Genomic DNA, 18,572 nt, shown 5'->3' on the forward strand with positions numbered 1-18,572 from the left:
ATGGAGGCCGGACCTCCAGCGCCCGGTTCTGAAAATGGCCCCGCTCCCCGCCACTGGCTCGGCGCCCGCTCCCTCCCTGGTCAGGCGCCTGTCGAGCGGGGCGAAGGTGGCGGGCTCTGGCGGGAGGCCCGAGGAAGGCCGGGGCGCCTCCTGTCTGGGCTACGCCCGCCCTCGGGGAGACGCTCTGGCCAGGGGGAGCGAGCTCATCTTCATGGGCCCAGGAGGAGGGAGGCCCGGGCAATGGGCCTTCCGAGAAGGTGGGGTCGCCACCCTCTGCCCTCCGCCCTCCAATCAGGGGGAGTCCGGGGCTCATTCTGGGCACCTGGTGTTCTCTGCACCCTCCAGGGCGTTCCTCCCCCCGCCTGCACTATCCCCTGTGGGGGCCCCTGCCTCCGGGCTCCCGGCTCCTCTCCAGGATAATCCGTCCTTTGCCCATCTGCCGCAGAGACTTTCCAAAGGTCTGGACCTCGGTTTACCAGCATTTATTAAGCACCAGTGTGTGTTGGGCCCTGAGTTCGACAGGGCTCCTTTGCCCCAGGGCACTCGCTCCCTCCCTTCCAGAGGCTCTAGGGACTTTTGTTAAGTGAATGGAGGGGCTGCTGCCCATTGACCTGGTGCCTCCCGCAGCTGGCATGGGGCCTGGCACACAGCAGGTGCCCAAGAAGTGCTGCCGCTCTCGACTCGAGGGGAAGTCCGTGGCCACATTTTCCAGTGCTGGCCCGTCTGGCTCTGGACTGCCCCCCCCCCCCACCGGCGGCCCACCTGAGCCCCCTCCCCTCCCCTCCAGCCTGCCGAGCCCCCTCCTCAGGGCCTGCCCAATGACCAGGTTGCTAGCTCCTGCCGGGATCCTGCATCTCCCACCTCCGCGCCTGCTCAGGCTGTGCCCCTGCGGGCAGTGTTCCTTGTGCCCCAGGCCCCCAGAAACCTCGGCCGGGGCTGCTCCCACAGGAGTTCTCGCTTCCTGTGTGTGGGGCGGCCCTCAGATCGGGCCCTGGCACGGGACTGCTACTGGCTCCATGCTTGTGGGAGCGAATGCCCTGTGGTTCTGTGACCCCGGCCTGGGGCCCTGAAGGTCCGGATCAGAGTGGGGGTCATCAGGGCTGCGGCCCCCCAGCAGCGCCCCTCCCCTCCCCCCCACCTTAGTTTCCTGAGGGCTCCCCTGCCTGCCGGGAGCATTTGGGGGTGGGGCTGCCCGGGGGTGGTCACTGGGCCTGGGAGGCCCCAATGGGTCAGGCAGTGGGAGGGGCCGAGCTCAGGCCAAGGTCCAGAGAGCCCCAGCACGGCCAGCCAGGCCCCAGCCCGCCCGCCACCCCTCAGTGCCACGTCTGCCGCTGCCATGGCCAGCCCCGAGTTTTCCTCGCTAGAGCGGAGCCTGGAGGAGAACCTGCCCCCGGGCGACCTCAGCAACGTCCGGAGAATCCTGTTTGGGAACGAGACCAGGTGCGTGATCGGTGCGAGTGTCTGTGGGGGGGAATGTGAGTGTGAGCGGGTATTGTGTGATTGTGTGTGAGTGTGAGACAGTCTGTGTGCTGAGGCACATGAACACTTAGACACACAAATGAGTGAACACATGCTTGCCCACACGGCCGGACACCTGGGTCCCCAGGCTCTCTCCGAAGCAGGCTCGGCCCGGCCTCCGTTGCCCTCCTGCCCTGTCAGTCTCCTGAAACCAATAGTGAGCCAGGCCCTCTCTGGGCCAGATGGGCGTCTGGGAGGGGATGCCCATGGAGGACCTGCCAGCTGCGCCCTTGGCACCCCCTGGCCCCTGTAGTCTGGAAGGACTTCTGACCTCCCCGGCAAGCCCTGCCCTCCAGAGCCAAGCCGGTGTGATAGGATCTCTCCTGCCCCAGCAGCCCCCCAGTCTCCAGTACCGCCCCCCAGGTCCCTGAGCTTCGGGGCCTCCTAGCCCTTCCCTCTCTCTCCAGCTCTTCTGTGGCTTTCCCAGATGGAGGGGCCGGGGCTGGAGAGCGAGGCCGGGGCTGGAGAGCGGGGCTCCGGACAGGCCTGCACTGCTGGCAGAGGCAGAAACACTGGACCCGCTGAGCCGGCCTGAAACCGAGGGCCACGGCACCTGCCGGGGCAGATCGCACGCTGGCCCCTCGGCCCCCTTCGGCCCAACCCGGGTGCTCCTCTTGGGTCCCGAGCCGGCCCGAGCAAGTCCTGAGCCAGTCCTGAACCGGCCCCTCCAGGCAGTGGAGAAACAGACCCTGCCCTTTGAACTTGAAGAGGGCGGGAGAGCGGAGGCCCTCGGGTTCACAGAGCAGGAAAAATGGAAAAATACAAAGTAATGGGGGGGGTGAGGAAAGGGAAAGGACGGGCAAGGTGCCAGTGGCCCTGCGTGTGGGCACTGGGGGCAAGAAAGGCTCTCTGTGGGCGGGGCATTTGGGCTGAGCTTCCCAGGGAGCCAGGGATTCCGAGAGGCCCAGGGGCAAGCCCCAGCATTTTAGGAGTCCACCCAAAGGGGTGGGGGGGGGCGGGAAGGCCTGTGCAGAACAGCCAGTAACACAGATAGGGCGGACCACAGAGCCTGCCCTTCGCAGAGATGGGGACCCCACCGGGAGCCGGAGCTGGCCCTTCGGGGGCGCCCCAAGGAAAGGTCCTCCACCACCGTGGCAGACAATCCCAGTAATAATTTGCTACCATTTGTATGTCTACCAGACACTTTTCAAACATTGTCACTTGCTCCTCGAGACCCCTGACAGGTGCGGGCTGTTGTTGCCCCCCTTTTACAGATGAGGTAACTGAGGCATTCAGAAGCCAATGACTTGCCAAGGGTCACCTACCGGTTAAATATGCCGGGCCCAATTTGAAGTTTGGCCCCCAGGCCAGGAAACGCTTCCATTCAAAGACCCTGGGCTCAGGCACTAGCGGGGGCTCCAGCTGCAGCCCGGCCCTCCCCGCAATTTTGTATCTGGTTGTCCTTGTTCCTTGTGGAAATGAAGGGATGCTTGCATTGTTGGGAGGAGGGCAGAAGATGGATGGGTGCCCATTGGAGCAGGGCAGCTTCAGCAGGAAGACTGAGGTGGGGGGGGGGATCAGGATTCACTTGCTGGTGGAAGGCCCCGCTGAGCTCCAAACAGGGGCTGAAGGAAGCCCTCCCGGCCCTCCCTCTGCCCCTCAGGAAGCTCAGCCTGCCCCCTGGTGCCCTGGCCGCGGCCTCCCAGAAGGACTTTGAGCTTTTGGCCTTTGCCTTCGAGGCCTCGGAAGAGCAGCTGAGGCCCCCGAGGCTGGTCCGCGTGGGGCTCGTGCAGAATCAGATCCCTCTTCCTCCCGATGCCCCCGTGGCCGAGCAGGTAGGCAGCCCTGTGCCCCGGGGCTCCCCCTGCACCCCCGGGCTCCCCCTGCGCCCCCAGGGCTCCCCCTGCGCCCCCTGGCTCCCCCTTGCCTCCCGGGCTCCCCCTGCACCACCTGGCTCCCCCTTGCCTCCCGGGCTCCCGGTGCCTTCCTGCCTCCCAGGCCCGTGCTCTCCTCCGGGGGTGGAGCTGGCCCTGGTCCTGACGGGCAGGGAGCCCAGAAGTTCACCTGCGGGAGCAGCTGGCTCAGCACGTGCCCCGGCCTTCTGTTCCGTGTTGCCCCAGAGAAAGCCCGTGGGCCCCGCTGGAGGCGCCCTGCCCGGGGGCCAGGCTGTGGTTGGCGGCTGCCCCGCCCCGCGCCCGAGGCCCCACAGTTCCCACTACAAGCCGAGTCTCCCAGGCCCGTCACCTCCCCGCCCAGCCCCCGCCGGCCTCCCACCCGGACCATCTGCGCCATTTCTGGCGTCTTCCTCCCTGGGGCCCAAACCTTATGCGCTTCGGTTTGAGGGCGCAGTGGCGCGGGGGTACGGGCTCCGAGGGGGCGGGGGCGCGGGGGTACGGGCTCCGAGGGGGCGGGGGCGCGGGGGTGCGGGCTCCGAGGGGGCGGAGCTGGGGTTGCAGGGGCGCGGGGGTGTGGGCTCGAAGGGGGCAGGGGCGCGAGGGTACGGGCTCCGAGGGGGCGGGGTGGGGTTGTAGAGGTGGGGCTCCGAGGGGGCGGGGTGGGGTTGCAGGGGCGCGGGGGCGGGGGCTCCGAGGGGGCAGGGGTACAGGGCAGGAGGGGGACGCCAGACCCTGAGCATCCCTGATTTAGCTGCCCTTCCCCTTCCAGGCTCTACCCTAGCACTTGCCAGTGGCTCTTAGGGGAAAGGCGCCTGGGTAGTGCAGTGGTTAAAACCCTGAACCGGAGATTCAAATCTTTCCTTGGTTGTGCCCTAGCTGTGTGATTATGGGCAAGTCCCTCCAACCCTGTGTGCCTCAGTTTCTTCATCTGTAAGATGGGAATATGCTGGCCCCTCCCAGGGCCGCTGTCAGGGCGGGGCTTTCGGGACTTTCTCGGGGTTCGAGGAGCCCCAGACTGAGGGGGAAGGGACTTCCGAAACCGGCGCCCAGCACTGCCATTCCCCAAAAAGGAGGCAGGAAGAGGAGGCTGGCTCAGAGGCGCCCCTCCTGGTGAGTGAAGGGAAGTAAGGCAGCCCCTACCTCGGCAGCTCCGGAGAAGTTCTTGGGCCCCAGGTGTGACCCAGGACAGCCAGGGAGCTGATCCCAGCTTTCTGAGGAGTTGAGTGAGCCCCGAGGCGGAGCGCCCCCTGCTTGCCCAGTGACAACAGTGAGGCCCCCAGGCGCCCCCAATGCTGACCATCCCGCCCCTCTCCCTGCGCCTGCTCTTGCCGAGGGTGGGGGTGGCCAGAGAGGGGGAGAGTGTGGGGAAGGTCTGGCTGTGGAGGAGGAGCGGGAAGCTGAGGGGGGGTACCAGGGGCAGAGCGGGAGCGAGCCCCTCGAGAGTCGGCTCCCGGGGCTGGGGCGGGGCTGGCGAGAGCCTGGAAAGGTCTCGGGGAGCCCAGTCTGGGGGGAAGGCCGGGCTACCCTGGGGGCAATGGGGGGCTTCGGAGCTGGGAAGGGGCCTGTGCCTTCTGGGCCCGGTCGCCGTGCCCCTTGACCCTTTGGTCCCAGGTCGAGGCCGGGGGCTGCTGGGCGGGGGAGGGGGAGCCCCCGGATCCAGAGCTTGGAGATCTCCATGCAGTGACTCCCTGCCCCAGGTGGGTGCCCTGCACAGACGCATCGAGGAGATCCTGGAGGTGGCCGCCCAGTGCGGGGTGAACATAATCTGCTTCCAGGAAGCATGGAGTGAGTGGCAGCCGGCGTCTCCCTGGGGCCGGGCTTGCGTGACCCCACCCCCCCATGGCCCTCAGCACTAAGCCCCGGCTTGGGCTTCAGGTTTGAAGGGGAGTGTAGGCAAGAGCCCATTAATTCCCCAGATGAGAAAACCGAGGCTCATAACGGTCGTCCAGGCAGCCAGGCTCCGCCCCCCCATCCGGACTCCAAGGCTGCGCCCCTCTCTCCCTCCCAGCTTCAGGGGTTCGCAGTGACCCCGCACACAGGGTTCTCCCGGACCGGGCATTCTGCCTCCGCTCCTCGAGTCCTGGGGTCCGCGGGGAACAGGCCCTGAGCAATGGGCCCAGAGGGGCCTGGAGGGCGCCAGAGGGCCGGGAAGGGCTGCTGGATTTAGAAAGGGCTGATCCCTTGGGCTCACCAGGGGGCACTTCAGGACAGACTGATCTCTTGTGGGGACACCAGGGGGCGCTGTAGTGCACAGTGCTGGCCCTGTAGTCAGAAAGGGCTGATCCCTTGTGGGGACACCAGGGGGCGCTTCGGGACAGACTGATCCCTTGTGGGGACACCAGGGGGTATTGTAGCTGGTCCCTTGTGGGGACACCAGGGGGCGCTGTAGTGCACAGTGCTGGCCCTGTAGTCAGAAAGGGCTGATCCCTTGCGGGGACACCAGGGGGCGCTGTAGTGCACAGTGCTGGCCCTGTAGTCAGAAAGGGCTGATCCCTTGTGGGGACACCAGGGGGCGCTGTAGTGCACAGTGCTGGCCCTGTAGTCAGAAAGGGCTGATCCCTTGCGGGGACACCAGAGGGCGCTGTAGTACACAGTGCTGGTCCTGTAGTCAGAAAGGGCTGATCCCTTGCGGGGACACCAGGGGGCGCTGTAGTACACAGTGCTGGTCCTGTAGTCAGAAAGGGCTGATCCCTTGTGGGCTCACCACAAGGAGTCAGGAAGACCTGAATTCACATAGAACTTGAGGTAAGGGCCTTTCTCGGCTTCCTGTGCCTCCCTCTGTCCGTGGATGGTTGTGAATTCAAATGCCTCCTCTTTGTTAGCCGTTGTTAGGCCCTTTTCATCCCCAAGGGCCACAGAGGAGGGCAGGAGAAGGGCCGGGAGGAGGGAGCGCGCACTGGGAACTCTTGCCGTGGGACTCCCGGCAGGCCTCTCCCTTGGCGCGGGGTTGGACAAGCCAGCCCAGCTTATTTACGGAAGGAAACCCACGGGAAGTAGGGACCTGGATTCTAATCCTGTCTGCTGTTTATCAGGCAAAAGGCAAATCCCCTCTGAGCCTCCATGACAACAGCCATCCTCAGCGCTCCCAGGCCTCCGCCCACCAGGTGGCGCGGCCCCCCTTGGCCCTGACCCCTTCTTGGCCCTCAACCCCCCTTCTGCTTCTAGCCATGCCCTTTGCTTTCTGCACGAGAGAGAAGCTTCCCTGGACGGAGTTTGCCGAGCCCGTGCCGGGCGGTCCCACCACCAGGCTCTGCCAGAAGGTAGGACGGGGGCCTCACGCCAAGCGCTCAGCCCTTCGCCGTGACCCGTATACCCTGACCGCTAACAATGGGCTTCGAAGGAGCAGGGCTCCCAGCCCAGGGACCTGCAGTGGCCTCTGGGGCGGCAGCAGCTGAGAAAGGAAGTGGAGGCTGGGAAAGCCTCCAGTGCTGCCTTCCAAAGTGGATGCTGATCGGCGACTCCCCTGGCGTGCCAGAGGGTCCTGCAGCGCCCCCTAGCAGCTCCCAGTGGCACATTCCTCTCCAGGCCCTGCAGCGCCTTCTAGCTGCCCATCCCTCTCCATGCCCTGCAGCGCCCCCTAGCTGCCCATCCCTCTCCCGGCTCTGCAGCGCCCCCTAGCTGCCCATCCCTCTCCAGGCCCTGCAGCACCCCTAGCTGCCCATCCCTCTCCAGGCCCTGCAGCACCCCTAGCTGCCCATCCCTCTCCAGGCCCTGCAGCGCCCCCTAGCTGCCCATCCCTTTCCATGCCCTGCAGCACCCCTAGCTACACATCCATCTCCCGGCTCTGCAGCGCCCCCTAGCAGCTCCCAGTGGCACATCCCCCTCCAGGCTCTGCAGCGCCTCCTAGCGGCAGGTCCCTCTCAGGTCAAGCCTATTTGGCAGGATCCTTGACAAGTCCGTCCCGCTTTCCAGCTGGCCAAGGCTCACAACATGGTGGTGGTGTCCCCCATCCTGGAGCGCGACGAGGCCCACGGGGACGTGCTGTGGAACACCGCGGTGGTCATTTCCAACTCCGGGGCCGTGTTGGGCAAGACCCGGAAGAATCACATCCCCCGGGTGGGAGACTTCAACGAGGTGAGTCCCTCTCTGGCTTTGGGGCTGGTCTCCAGGACCGCTCCGCCATCGGGGAGGGGGTCGCGGGGCGGGGTGTTCGTGGGGGCCGCATTCTCAGCGGCCCTTTCCCGCGAGCGCCAGGGCACTCGTCCATCGCGTGGAGACGGAGGGAAGGCCACATGTGGGAAGTCGCTGCTCCTGGGCGGGAGCCCGGCTCGCTCTCGTCATTGCCCTGGTCGTGTGCAGACGGGCCACCTGGGGGGCTCTGAGCCCCCCATTCCCTGGGTCTGCCTGATACAAGTCGACTTTGGCGTCCCCTGGGCAGGCTCTGAATCTTGCCCCTGCCTGCAGCCACTGCTGCCATCGCGCAGGAAGTTGGGTTTGCCTTAGGCCAGGATCCCCGCCCCGTCCTCAGGCTCCTTCCGTAAGGGACCCCCGCTCCTCCCGGAGAGAGGATGGGGGGATGCGAAGCGGCCGATGACTCGGCGGGATACGTTCACAGCTGGTTTCCGGGTGGGCTCGAAGGGGCTCCGGGGTGTTCCACTGGCCTGGAAGCAGACAGAGTAGCTTTCAAACCCAGCCTCAGCTATCTCCTGACTTGCTGTCCCCGAGCAAAGCATTTTCCTGCTGCTTGCCTCGGTTTCCTCATATATAAAATGGGGATCATCCTAACAACTCCCTCGCCAGGCTCTGTAAGGATCAAGTAAGGTCTTGCTTGCAAAGGGCCGGGTGGAGCCTCCCAGCCCCTGGGAACAGTAGCTCTTCAGGGCCGTCGGGGCAGGTCTGCGGTGAGTGTGGCGGGGCTCGGACCCGGGCTTTGGGCTGCTGAACTCTCGGGCGTCGGGCTGGGAGGCAGGAAGAACTTCCTGGTGACCAAGGGCGCTTCCCGGAAGCCCTCAGCAGGCTCAGCTTCAGGTCGGACCGGACGGGAACCTCCGGAAAGCCTCCTGAGGAGAAGCTCGCGGGCCGGTCCCGGGCAGACGACGTCCCAGAATGCAAAGCTGATTCTGTCGGCAGGCGGGAAGAAACATCCCTCCCCGACCGCCCGGGAGCCCCCCTTGGGCAAGTGCGGCACGGGGGGCACCTCTGCTCCCCCGGGGACCGGTCAATAAACTGGGACGGAAACCAAGAAGCAGGGAGGGGAGGGCGGGACGTTGTGGAGAGTCCGTTTCTTGTGATTCAGCCGGATGCGGCACCACGAGCCATGCAACGTGGACAGGGGACTCCACGCGCCCCGCATGCGGGCGGCACTGATTTTATCTCCACTAGGAGGCAGAGGCCACGGATGGCCCCCTCGGGAGGCCCCCGGCATCGGTCCCTCGGCAGATGGAGAGAGGAAGCCGGAGGCAAGGCCGGGGGGAGCAGGCGCTCGCTCGTAACCGCGGGAGAAGGGAGAAGGGCCGTGGGAGGGGAGGGGGCCGTCGTCCCATCAATCAGGAGAGCGGCTTCCAGACAGCTCGGCGAGGAGCTTCACGTCGCGCACGTGCCAGGGGCATCCGAGGACGAAAGTGGAAGGGGGCGAGCCGGGGCGATGGACGAGAGCTGCGCCACCCCCCGTTCTCGCCCCCCCAGCCGGGGAGCCCCCCCCAGGCCCCATCACCACGTCAGGGGAACGCCACGGAGCCCCCTCTGCCCTGGAGTGGAAAGGGTTGGGGGTTGGGGAGGACGAAGCATTCCCTTTACGAAAGCTCGGCCCCCGGGTCTCCCAGCGGCGCGCCGTGGGGGGGCAGATTCCCGCACTGCCGGAAGCCGAACAACAGAGATGCCCCCGGGCCCGACCACGGGGCCACGGCCAGGGTCGGTGCTGCAGGGGAGCGGGCGGGGTCCGCCAGGGTTCTCCCGCCACACATGAGAACTGCCCCCCTTCCTGTGGCCGCTCGAGGCTGCGGAGCAGGAGCCCGCCAGCCCAGGGCAGCGCAGAGCCTCCCGGGAGAGGTCTGGGAAGAAGCTGGATCTGACCACCCTGGAAGGACCAAGGGGGGGGGGCTCTGCAGCGCAGTCACTGACCAGCAGAAGCGTGTGGGGATCTGGATGGCGGCGGCTCCGTGCTGACCTGGCGTGGGGAGTTGGGGGGGGGGGCTGGGGGTCTCTGGAGGAGCCCAGGCCGGTGCAAGCTACGCCCAGCATCCCAGAATGCCCAGGAAAAGCCCGCCCTCCCTCCCCCTCTGGGGACAGGCCGGGGAGCCCCCGAGCAGGGCCCACGCTCTCCCCGGTGTCGGGGTGACGCCGTTTCAGCCGCAGACCGGGTGAGGAGCTCTGGCTTTGGGGGCCGGCCGGTGCCGAGGGCCACGGACTCCCCGCAGGCACCGGGGCTGAACTGGGAGCTCCGGGGGCACCGATCGGTGCCTTTAGTACAAGCCGAAGCAAGGCCCAGTGAGGAAGAGGGGCCCAGAGGGGAGCAGCGAGGGACCCCGGGGATCCTCCCCAGCAAGGACTGGGATTAGGGCCGGGATCAGGGGCACACAGGCCGGGATGCCCTGGAAGGAGGGGCAGCGTGGCCCAGAAGTCTGCTCAATCTGCTCCCTGATCTGGGGTGCAGGGGACAGGAGGGAAGGGTCCTCGGGAGGGGAAGGGCGGCCCAGAGGATGAATCAGCCCAAGGCACAGAGACCCGGAACTCAGGCTGAGAACCCCGGGGGGGGGGCTGCCCCCCCAGCTGAGCCGGGCCCCTGGAGGCTGAGAACCCCAGCGCTGTCCGGGCCCCCAGCTCAGAACAGGCTTTCCAGTCGCTTCCTGCCTGACTCCAGAGCCCCCGCTCGGAGCGGCATAGCCCACGCCGAGGACCGGGCCTCCCTGTGAGCGGAGGCCGAGACAGGCTGGCCGCGGAGGGCGCTCGGATCTCACGGGGAGTTTGGGCTTCCAGAGAGCCCCGGGGCCCCTTCCCTAGGGACACCCTGCCCTCGGGGACACCGGACCCCCGGGGCTTCGGGCTCATGGGGGCCTCGGGCTCAGGGGGGCCTTGGGATCTGGGGGGCCTCGGGCTCAGGGGGACCTCGGGTTCAGGGGGGCCTCGGGCTCAGGGGGGCCTTGGGATCGGGGGGGCCTCGGGCTCAGGGGGACCTCGGGTTCAGGGGGGCTTCGGGCTCAGGGGGGCCTCGAGCTCGGGAGGCCTCGGGGCCAGGCTGGGAGGGCAGCATTGGCTGGGTTGGAAGAGGTGCGTCCCAGTCACGGCAGGAAGCCCCGGATGGTCTGGGAAGCCCCTGGGGGCCGGAGGCCGGGGTGCTCTCAGTCTGCCCTTCTGGAGGGGGGGAGACACACCCAGAAGGGGAAGCACCGGGTCAGTCAGTCAGCGAGCCATCTGGAGGTAGTGGCAGCCACGGCGGATTGAGGGAGACTCCAGCCTCGCCTCTGAGCCCACTCCCAGAGATACAGCGTTTAACTGCTGGGCTGGGGGGGAGCCAGAGCGCTCGTGGTGGGGCGGGGGGGCAGCTGGATCCGAGGCCCTGGGTGGGGGAGAAGGGGAGAGGGCCAAAGAGCACTCGTGCTCCATCCTGGAGGGAGGAGGGTCAGGGGCAGCTGGTGCTTGGGAAGACCCCCTTGGTACCGAATGAGCGATGGGTTGGAGCAGGGAGAGACTGAGGCAGGCAGCCCCCCAGCAGCTGTGGCCTAGTCCTGGGGCCGGGGAGGGGAGCCTGTAGGGGGCAGGGTCAGAAGAGAGAAGGGGGGGGTTGGGGAGATGCCCCCAAAGTGAAATTGCCAGGCCCCGGCACCATATTGGATCTGGGGGTGAGAGGGAGGGGGGCCCTGGGGCGCTGGAGAGACGGGGGCGCCCTTGGCGGGAGCAGGGAGGGGGAGGGGGCCTCGGGGCAGTGGGGGCCGCGTCCAGAGGAGGCCCATGGGAGAAGGGAGGCAGAGGGGTAGTAGCCCAGGGGGTCTGGGGGAGGGGAGTGAAGGCCCTTGCCACCGCCTTCCCTGAGGGCGCCCCCTTTCCTCAGGCCACGTACTACATGGAAGGCACCTTGGGGCACCCCGTGTTCCAGACCCCCTTTGGGCGGATTGCTGTGAACATCTGCTATGGCCGCCACCACCCTCTCAACTGGCTCATGTACAGTCTGAACGGGGCCGAAATCATCTTTAACCCTTCGGCCACCATCGGGAAACTCAGGTGGGGAGGGGCCCGGGGCAGGGGGGCGGGGAGGGTGGCCGAGCCCCCGTGAGAGCCGGGCTCCCCTGGGGAGAGGGACGTCCGCCGGGCTCTCCGGGCAGCAGAACACAGAGGGATGCAGGGAGAGACAGGTGGCCCCCGTGGGGACAGGGAGAGGTCACATGGAGACACGGAGACGCGGAGACACGGAGACACGGACGGGTCACATGGAGACACAGACAGGTCACACACGGAGACACGGACGGGTCACACACAGAGACACGGAGACACGGACGGGTCACACAGAGACACAGAGACACGGACGGGTCACACAGAGACACAGAGACACGGACGGGTCACATGGAGACACGGAGATACGGACGGGTCACACGGAGACACGGACGGGTCACACAGAGACACGGAGATACAGACGGGTCACACGGAGACACAGATGGGTCACACACAGAGACATGGACCGGTCATGGATGGGTCACATGGAGACACAGAGACTCGGACGGGTCACACGGAGACACGGAGACGCGGACGGGTCACACGGAGACACGGACGGGTCACACACAGAGACATGGACCGGTCATGGACGGGTCACATGGAGACACAGAGACTCGGACGGGTCACACGGAGACACAGATGGGTCACACACAGAGACATGGACCGGTCATGGATGGGTCACATGGAGACACAGAGACTCGGACGGGTCACACGGAGACACGGAGACGCGGACGGGTCACACGGAGACACGGACGGGTCACACACAGAGACATGGACCGGTCATGGACGGGTCACATGGAGACACAGAGACTCGGACGGGTCACACGGAGACACAGATGGGTCACACACGGAGACATGGAGACGCGGATGGGTCACACACAGAGACACGGACCGGTCATGGATGGGTCACATGGAGACACGGAGACACGGACGGGTCACACGGAGACACGGAGACACAGACGGGTCACACGGAGACACGGACGGGTCACCGATGGTCACTCGTGGTCAGTCAGTTGACCAGTCAGTCAGCACTTTCTCCCCGGAAGCTGGAAGGACCTGAGCTACAGCTGACTCCCGGCCTAGAGGGGAGGGGGGAGGGATAAGCGTGTGCCGGGCAGACTTCTGGGGGCCTCCCTGGTCTGGGCGCTCTCCCGCGGGGCTCCGAGGCCCCACATCCCTGGCGCTCCCCTCCTGAACTCCCCAGGAAGTCGTGTGGGAAGGGCTTCCATCAAACTCTGGAAAGTTTTGTCAGCCTGGCAGGTGGGCGGGGGCGGGAGGGCGCAGAGGAGCCGCGTGAACTCGGGGCTGCGGGGAGGCTGCGCCTGTTCCCGCCGCCCACCGGCCTCCTCCGCGCAGGGGGCGGGAGCCGGCCCTGCCAGCCCCTGTCTGTCACCGCAGGGAGGAAGATGGCAGCCCTGCCCCCACCTGTCACTCAGCCTGCCTGCGGGGGCGGCTCAGCTGCCACCGAGATACCTGGGAAGACGAGCCGGCAGCTCGGGGCTGTCCTCAGAGCTGGGGGAGGGGGGAGACAGGCCCCGCCCCCGGGCCCCCGGAATCCGCCTCCTCCCCCCCGCCTCTTGGGGGCAGCGTTGAGCAGGGGCCTCGAGGGGGTGAGGCTGGGCTGTCATAGCCACGGGGGCAGGAGCTGCCGGGGCCAAGGAGGGAAGGGACAGAGAGGCCCCGGGGCCGTGTCTCCCCACCGAGAGCTGCCCTGGGTGGCCGCCTCCTGCTGCAGAGTCCCCAGAACCGGGGGCCCCCTGGGGTGGGGGCGGGGAAGGTCAGTCCTGGCTGCCCCGCCCCCATCCTCCCCAGGCTGCCAGAGGCCACAAGCCCCCGCTGCCCGCGGCTCCAGAAGCTCCGTGGCTCCCCCCTGCCCCTGCCTCGGGCCCCGGCTTGGGTCCCCAGTAGAGTTTCGGCTCCTTGACAGAGGGAAGGCCTTTATTTGCCTTTATTTAGCCCGGGGGCCGCCACACGCCTGGTCCACTGTGGCCCCCCAGGGAGCGAAAGGGAAATGGGAATGAGGGAGAGAGCAAAAGGCATCTGGGGGGGGCAGGAGCCGGGAGAGGTGGACGCTTCCCCCCCCCCACTCCCCCCTCCCCCCCGCAGAGCTGGCGGGGGCGGGAGGCGAGGGCGGGGGGGGGGGGGGTTGAGGAGGCCGGCAGAGCTGATGGGGGCGAGGGCGGGGTGGGGGTGGGGGGGGGCCGGCAGAGCTGATGGGGGCGAGGGCGGAGGGGAGGGGCCGGCAGAGCTAAGCGGGTGGGGGAGCGAGGGCGGGGACGGGCGCCGGCCTTCCAGGACCCTGGACAGCGGACCCAGCCCCGGCCAGGCTGAAAAACCCACTGCCTCGGTCCCCCATGTGCGCACAGCGAGTCCCTGTGGCCCATCGAGGCGAGGAACGCCGCCATCGCCAACCACTGCTTCACCTGCGCCATCAATCGAGTGGGCGTGGTAAGGGGCAGCTGGCACTGGCTGTGTGAGTGCGTGTGAGTGCGCGCGGGATCCGCGGCTGAACTGTCCGTGTGCAGGACACAAGGAAGAGAATTTTGCTTCCTTTGGAGTCTCGGAGGGGCCCCGCCCCCCTCCCCGCTGGCGCCCCTGGCCGCCGGGTCTTTGCCGCCCCCGATTTGCACCCACGAGAGCAGCCGCGGCCCTGCGTGGAGGTGCTGAGCTCCCTGTCACCTGAGGGCTCCCGGATGATGCCCTTTTCAGTGGCGCTGCCGGGCCAGGGGCTGGTGGGGGCTCCCCCCTTCAGCCTCTTCTTCTCCCTAGGAGCACTTTCCGCGAGAGTTCACGTCTGGGGATGGAAAACCAGGTAGGTTCCGGTGTGTGTGCACGTGTCCTCAGGGGGACTGGGGAAGGAGCCGGCCCTGCAGGAGGGGTAGGGCGTGTGTGTGAACACGCAGTGTGTGCACGTGTGTGCATGGGGAACTGCAATGTGTGTGTGCATGGGGCATGTGCATGGGGTGTGTACATTGTGTGCACGAGCGTGTGTGCATTGTGTGCACGGGTGTATGTGTGTGCGTTGTGTGCATGGGCGTGTGTGCATGGGTGTGTGTGTGCATTGTGTGCACGTGTGTGTGTGCATTGTGTGCACGCGTGTGTGTGTGTGCATTGTGTGCACGAGCGTGTGTGCATTGGGTGCACGGGCGTGTGTGCATGGGTGTGTGTGTGCATTGTGTGCACGTGTGTGTGTGCATTGTGTGCACGCGTGTGTGTGCATTGTGTGCACTTGTGTGTGTGTGCATTGTGTGCACACGTGTGTGTGCACGGGTGTGTGTGTGCATTGTGTGCACGCGTGTGTGTGCACGGGTGTGTGTGTGCATTGTGTGCACGAGCGTGTGTGCATTGTGTGCACGGGCGTGTGTGCATGGGTGTGTGTGTGCATTGTGTGCACGTGTGTGTATGCATTGTGTGCACGTGTGTGTGTGCATTGTGTGCACGCGTGTGTGTGCATTGTGTGCACTTGTGTGTGTGTGCATTGTGTGCACGCGCGCGTGTGTGTACACCGGTGTGTGCACGTGGGGGGGAAGCTCCCCGCAGCCTCCTCTCGCCCCCAACCACGCCTCTCACCCCCCCCCCCCCCCCAGCGCACCGTGACTTTGGCTACTTCTATGGCTCGAGCTACGTGAGCGCCCCAGACGGCAGCAGGAGCCCGGGCCTGTCCCGCACCAGAGACGGCCTCCTGGTGGCCCAGCTGGACCTCAACCTCTGCCGGCAGATGAGTGACATCTGGAACTTTAAGGTCTGCGCCCCCCTCCCTGTCCCTGCCCTCGGGGTGGGCCCCAGGAGGAGGGCTGGGGAGGACTGAGGTGAAGGAAGAGAGGGATCCTGGGAAGCTGGGGGAGAAGAGGGCAGCCAGGACAAAAGCCCGGAGGCTGGACTGAAGGCTGCCTCAGGGTGGGGAGAAATCAGTCCCGAGCTTCCTGGAGGATAGGAGGCAGGGGGCAAGCAGTGAGGGGGAGGAGCAGGGGAGCCGGGAGGGGGAGGGGAAGGACTGTGGGGGTGGGAGTGGGGTGGAAAAGCAGGGCTGCAGACTGGAAGGGAGACTAGCTGCAGGGCCTGGGCATGATCCTGCTGCTCCCTTTGACCCCGGAGGCGGGCAAGCAGTGCACTGATTAGGCACTTAGTGTGTGCCTGGCCCTGTGCTAAACACAAAAACACAATCCTGGGAGTACAAACACTTGGAAAAATGGGGACGGTCCGACCTTGAGGAGGGCCTCCAGTGGGGTCCCGGAGAGGCCGGGAGGCCGGCCTCCCCATCCCCGGAGGTTCCAGCAGCCTGCTGCACACAGTAGGTGCCCCGGAGTTCTGCAGGCCAGGACCACGTGGCTGGGAATGTTTGGGATAAAACCTTGGCAGCCCCAAACACACCAGTGACCCGGGGAGGGGGGGTTGTGGGGCTTACTAAGCACCTACTGTGTGCCACCCACGGGGCTGAGCACCTTCCAAATTTTGTCTCCCTGATCGTCAGCCAGGGATGGAAGTGTTCTTATTCTGCCCTTGTTAAGGGTGAGGAAACCGAGATAGGAGGACTTGCCCACGGTCCTGTAGCTAGTAAGTGTATGAGGCTGGATTTGATCTCAGATCCCTCTGAGTCTAGACCTGACCCTCTGCACACTGTGGTGCAATGCCGGAGAAACTGAGGCAAGACAGAGATTAGAGAGTATTTAAGGATTTATTTGAAAGGGACCCAGTGGATCCATGTTTGGTCCCAGGGCTGAAGGAGACTACGGTCTCCAAGAATCCAGCAAACAAGGAGAGTTCTCAAGGGCACCCACATGGCTCAGACGCAGGGCACAGACCGAGGCAGGGGCAGAGTCAGGTGCTGAGAGTGGGAACGGGGCTCTGTCTCCTTCCCCCCCCTCCCCAACCTTCCCCAGTGACCCCCAGAGCCTGCCTCCAGGACGGAGGCCGCAGAGGGTGCAGAAGCCCCCGGGAGCCTCTCCGCTGCAGCCTCCTTCTGGACACAGGGCCGGCTCCGGCCCCTCTAGGAGCCCTCATTATGCCTCAGCTGGACAAGGGTTCCCCTCCCCTGGTAGCGCACAGCTGGCCGGGGGCAGAGCAGCCCATCTCGTTCCCTCAGATGACCGGGCGCTACGGGATGTACGCAGAGGAGCTGGCCAGGGCGTCCCAGCCGGACTACGAGCCCCACATCATCAAGGAGTAGAAGGCCGGGCCGGGCAGGGCCCAGAAGAGTCAGTCCCTGTCTGCTGGCACCTGTGCCTTCCCACAGAGCTCTTCCTGGGAGCACTTCCCACGTGGCCCTTCCCTCAGAGCACTTCCCGCGTGACCCTTCCCTCGGAGCACTTCCCACGTGGCCCTTCCCTCAGAGCACTTCCCGCGTGACCCTTCCCTCGGGGCACTTCCCGCGTGGCCCTTCCCTCGGAGCACTTCCCGCGTGGCCCTTCCCTCGGAGCACTTCCCGCGTGGCCCTTCCCTCGGAGCACTTCCCGCGTGGCCCTTCCCTCGGAGCACTTCCCGCGTGGCCCTTCCCTCGGAGCACTTCCCGCGTGGCCCTTCCCTCGGAGCACTTCCCGCATGACCCTTCCCTCGGAGCACTTCCCGCGTGGCCCTTCCCTCAGAGCACTTCCCGCGTGGCCCTTCCCTCAGAGCATTTCCCGCGTGACCCTTCCCTCGGAGCACTTCCCGCATGACCCTTCCCTCAGAGCATTTCCCACATGGCCCTTCCCTCAGAGCACTTCCCACGTGACCCTTCCCTCGGGGAGCACTTCCCACATGGCCCTTCCCTCAGAGCACTTCCCGCGTGACCCTTCCCTCGGGGCACTTCCCGCGTGACCCTTCCCTCAGAGCATTTCCCGCGTGACCCTTCCCTCAGAGCACTTCCCGCGTGGCCCTTCCCTCAGAGCACTTCCCGCGTGGCCCTTCCCTCAGAGCATTTCCCGCGTGACCCTTCCCTCGGAGCACTTCCCACGTGGCCCTTCCCTCGGGGAGCACTTCCCATGTGGCCCTTCCCTGGGAGCACTTCCCTGCATAGCCGGGCTCAGACTGGCCGCCACAACAGGATCCCCTTCAGGCTGCCTGAAGCCCTGGGGGCCTGATCCTTCTTGCTGGGGGCCCCAAAGCAGCCCAGTGTCCCCTGACCCCACCCCGCCCTATCCTACACCCTGGTCTCATGTATGCAGAAGGTGCTTAATAAACATCTGAAGGAACAAAGGCTCTGAGGCAAATGCAAGGCCGCTCTTCCCCACGTCCCGCCTCAGGGACCTCCTGGCTGGGAAGCTGGGGCTTCAGCCTGTCTCCTGGCTGGCCCACATGGGCCACTTGGGGTCTCTGGGAGCCGCTGGGCAGAGCGCCGGCGGGAGGCCCTTCCCAGCACCAAGGCGGGTCTGTGTGAGCTGCAGTTCCACTAGGGGTGGGAATGAGGGGGGGGTGGCTCGGGAAACTCCCACAAGCTTCCGGACCCCCAAGCCCGCCTCCTTCGGACAAGGTCAGAAGGCCTGGAACTTTTCTGGGAGCTTCTGCTTCTGCTGTCCCTCAAACCCTCTAATCTATTGGGGTAAATGAGGGACCCCCAGTCACCAAGAAAGGCGGCCTGCAAGTCCGGAGGAGGCCTGGAGGGAGCAGCATTGTTCCAAGAGGATCAGGGGTGGGCCGAGCTCAGATCTGGCTGGGACCCCGAACCACAGAGCTGCAAGTCAGACGTCCCCGCCGACTGGCAGGAAGCCCCGCTTGGGGACTGGGGAGCTCCCTTCTTGAGGAAAGCCCATTCCCCACCGGGATGGCTAGTGCTCAGAGCAGGAAGTTCCCCCTCTCCCCCCTCAGAGCTTCGTTCAGAGCCCCCCTGAGCCTGCCTCTCTCTCACCCACACGGCAGTTGGAGTGGGACTTGCCCAGGGTCCTCACCTGAGCCTTCTCTGCAGCCACATAACCCTGTTCGTCCTCCTGGGTGGGGCCCCAAGTCCCTGCTGCCTCCTTGGGTGCCCCCTCCCGTCCCTGTGACCCCAGTCTCCCAGACTTAGGGGGGGAGGGCTCCGTGGGAGGGGAGAGGCTTCTGCCCTGGGCAGGTCTCTGGGCGGGCAGCATTAGGCTCACCTCTTCAGGTAGGATCTCGGGG

At 66.1% G+C, this 18,572-nt stretch overlaps 1 protein-coding gene across 3 annotated transcripts; it reads left to right on the forward strand.

Moving 5' to 3' along the window:
• The first annotated feature begins 813 nt into the window (after nt 1–813).
• Nucleotides 814–17,672, forward strand: UPB1 (beta-ureidopropionase 1). 3 transcript variants are annotated; one of them, XM_051973404.1, is made up of 10 exons: nt 1,275–1,440; nt 3,122–3,293; nt 5,051–5,138; nt 6,519–6,613; nt 7,266–7,427; nt 11,341–11,510; nt 13,865–13,946; nt 14,268–14,310; nt 15,086–15,240; nt 16,582–17,672. In XM_051973404.1, the coding sequence occupies exons 1-10, from the start codon at nt 1,337–1,339 to the stop codon at nt 16,663–16,665; spliced, it is 1,155 nt and encodes a 384-aa protein (XP_051829364.1). In that variant the 5' UTR covers nt 1,275–1,336; the 3' UTR covers nt 16,666–17,672. The 3 variants fall into 3 exon arrangements, with proteins under 3 accessions (XP_051829366.1, XP_051829365.1, XP_051829364.1); XM_051973406.1 differs by lacking the exons at nt 13,865–13,946; nt 14,268–14,310; nt 15,086–15,240; nt 16,582–17,672 and adding an exon at nt 12,381–12,987 and having other exon boundaries at nt 814–1,440; XM_051973405.1 differs by lacking the exons at nt 13,865–13,946; nt 14,268–14,310; nt 15,086–15,240; nt 16,582–17,672 and adding an exon at nt 12,897–13,638 and having other exon boundaries at nt 1,147–1,440.
• The last annotated feature ends 900 nt before the right edge of the window (nt 17,673–18,572 follow it).

The sequence above is a fragment of the Antechinus flavipes genome, chromosome 1 (assembly GCF_016432865.1).
Source record: "Antechinus flavipes isolate AdamAnt ecotype Samford, QLD, Australia chromosome 1, AdamAnt_v2, whole genome shotgun sequence".
In the NCBI taxonomy this organism is placed as follows: Eukaryota; Metazoa; Chordata; class Mammalia; order Dasyuromorphia; family Dasyuridae; genus Antechinus; species Antechinus flavipes.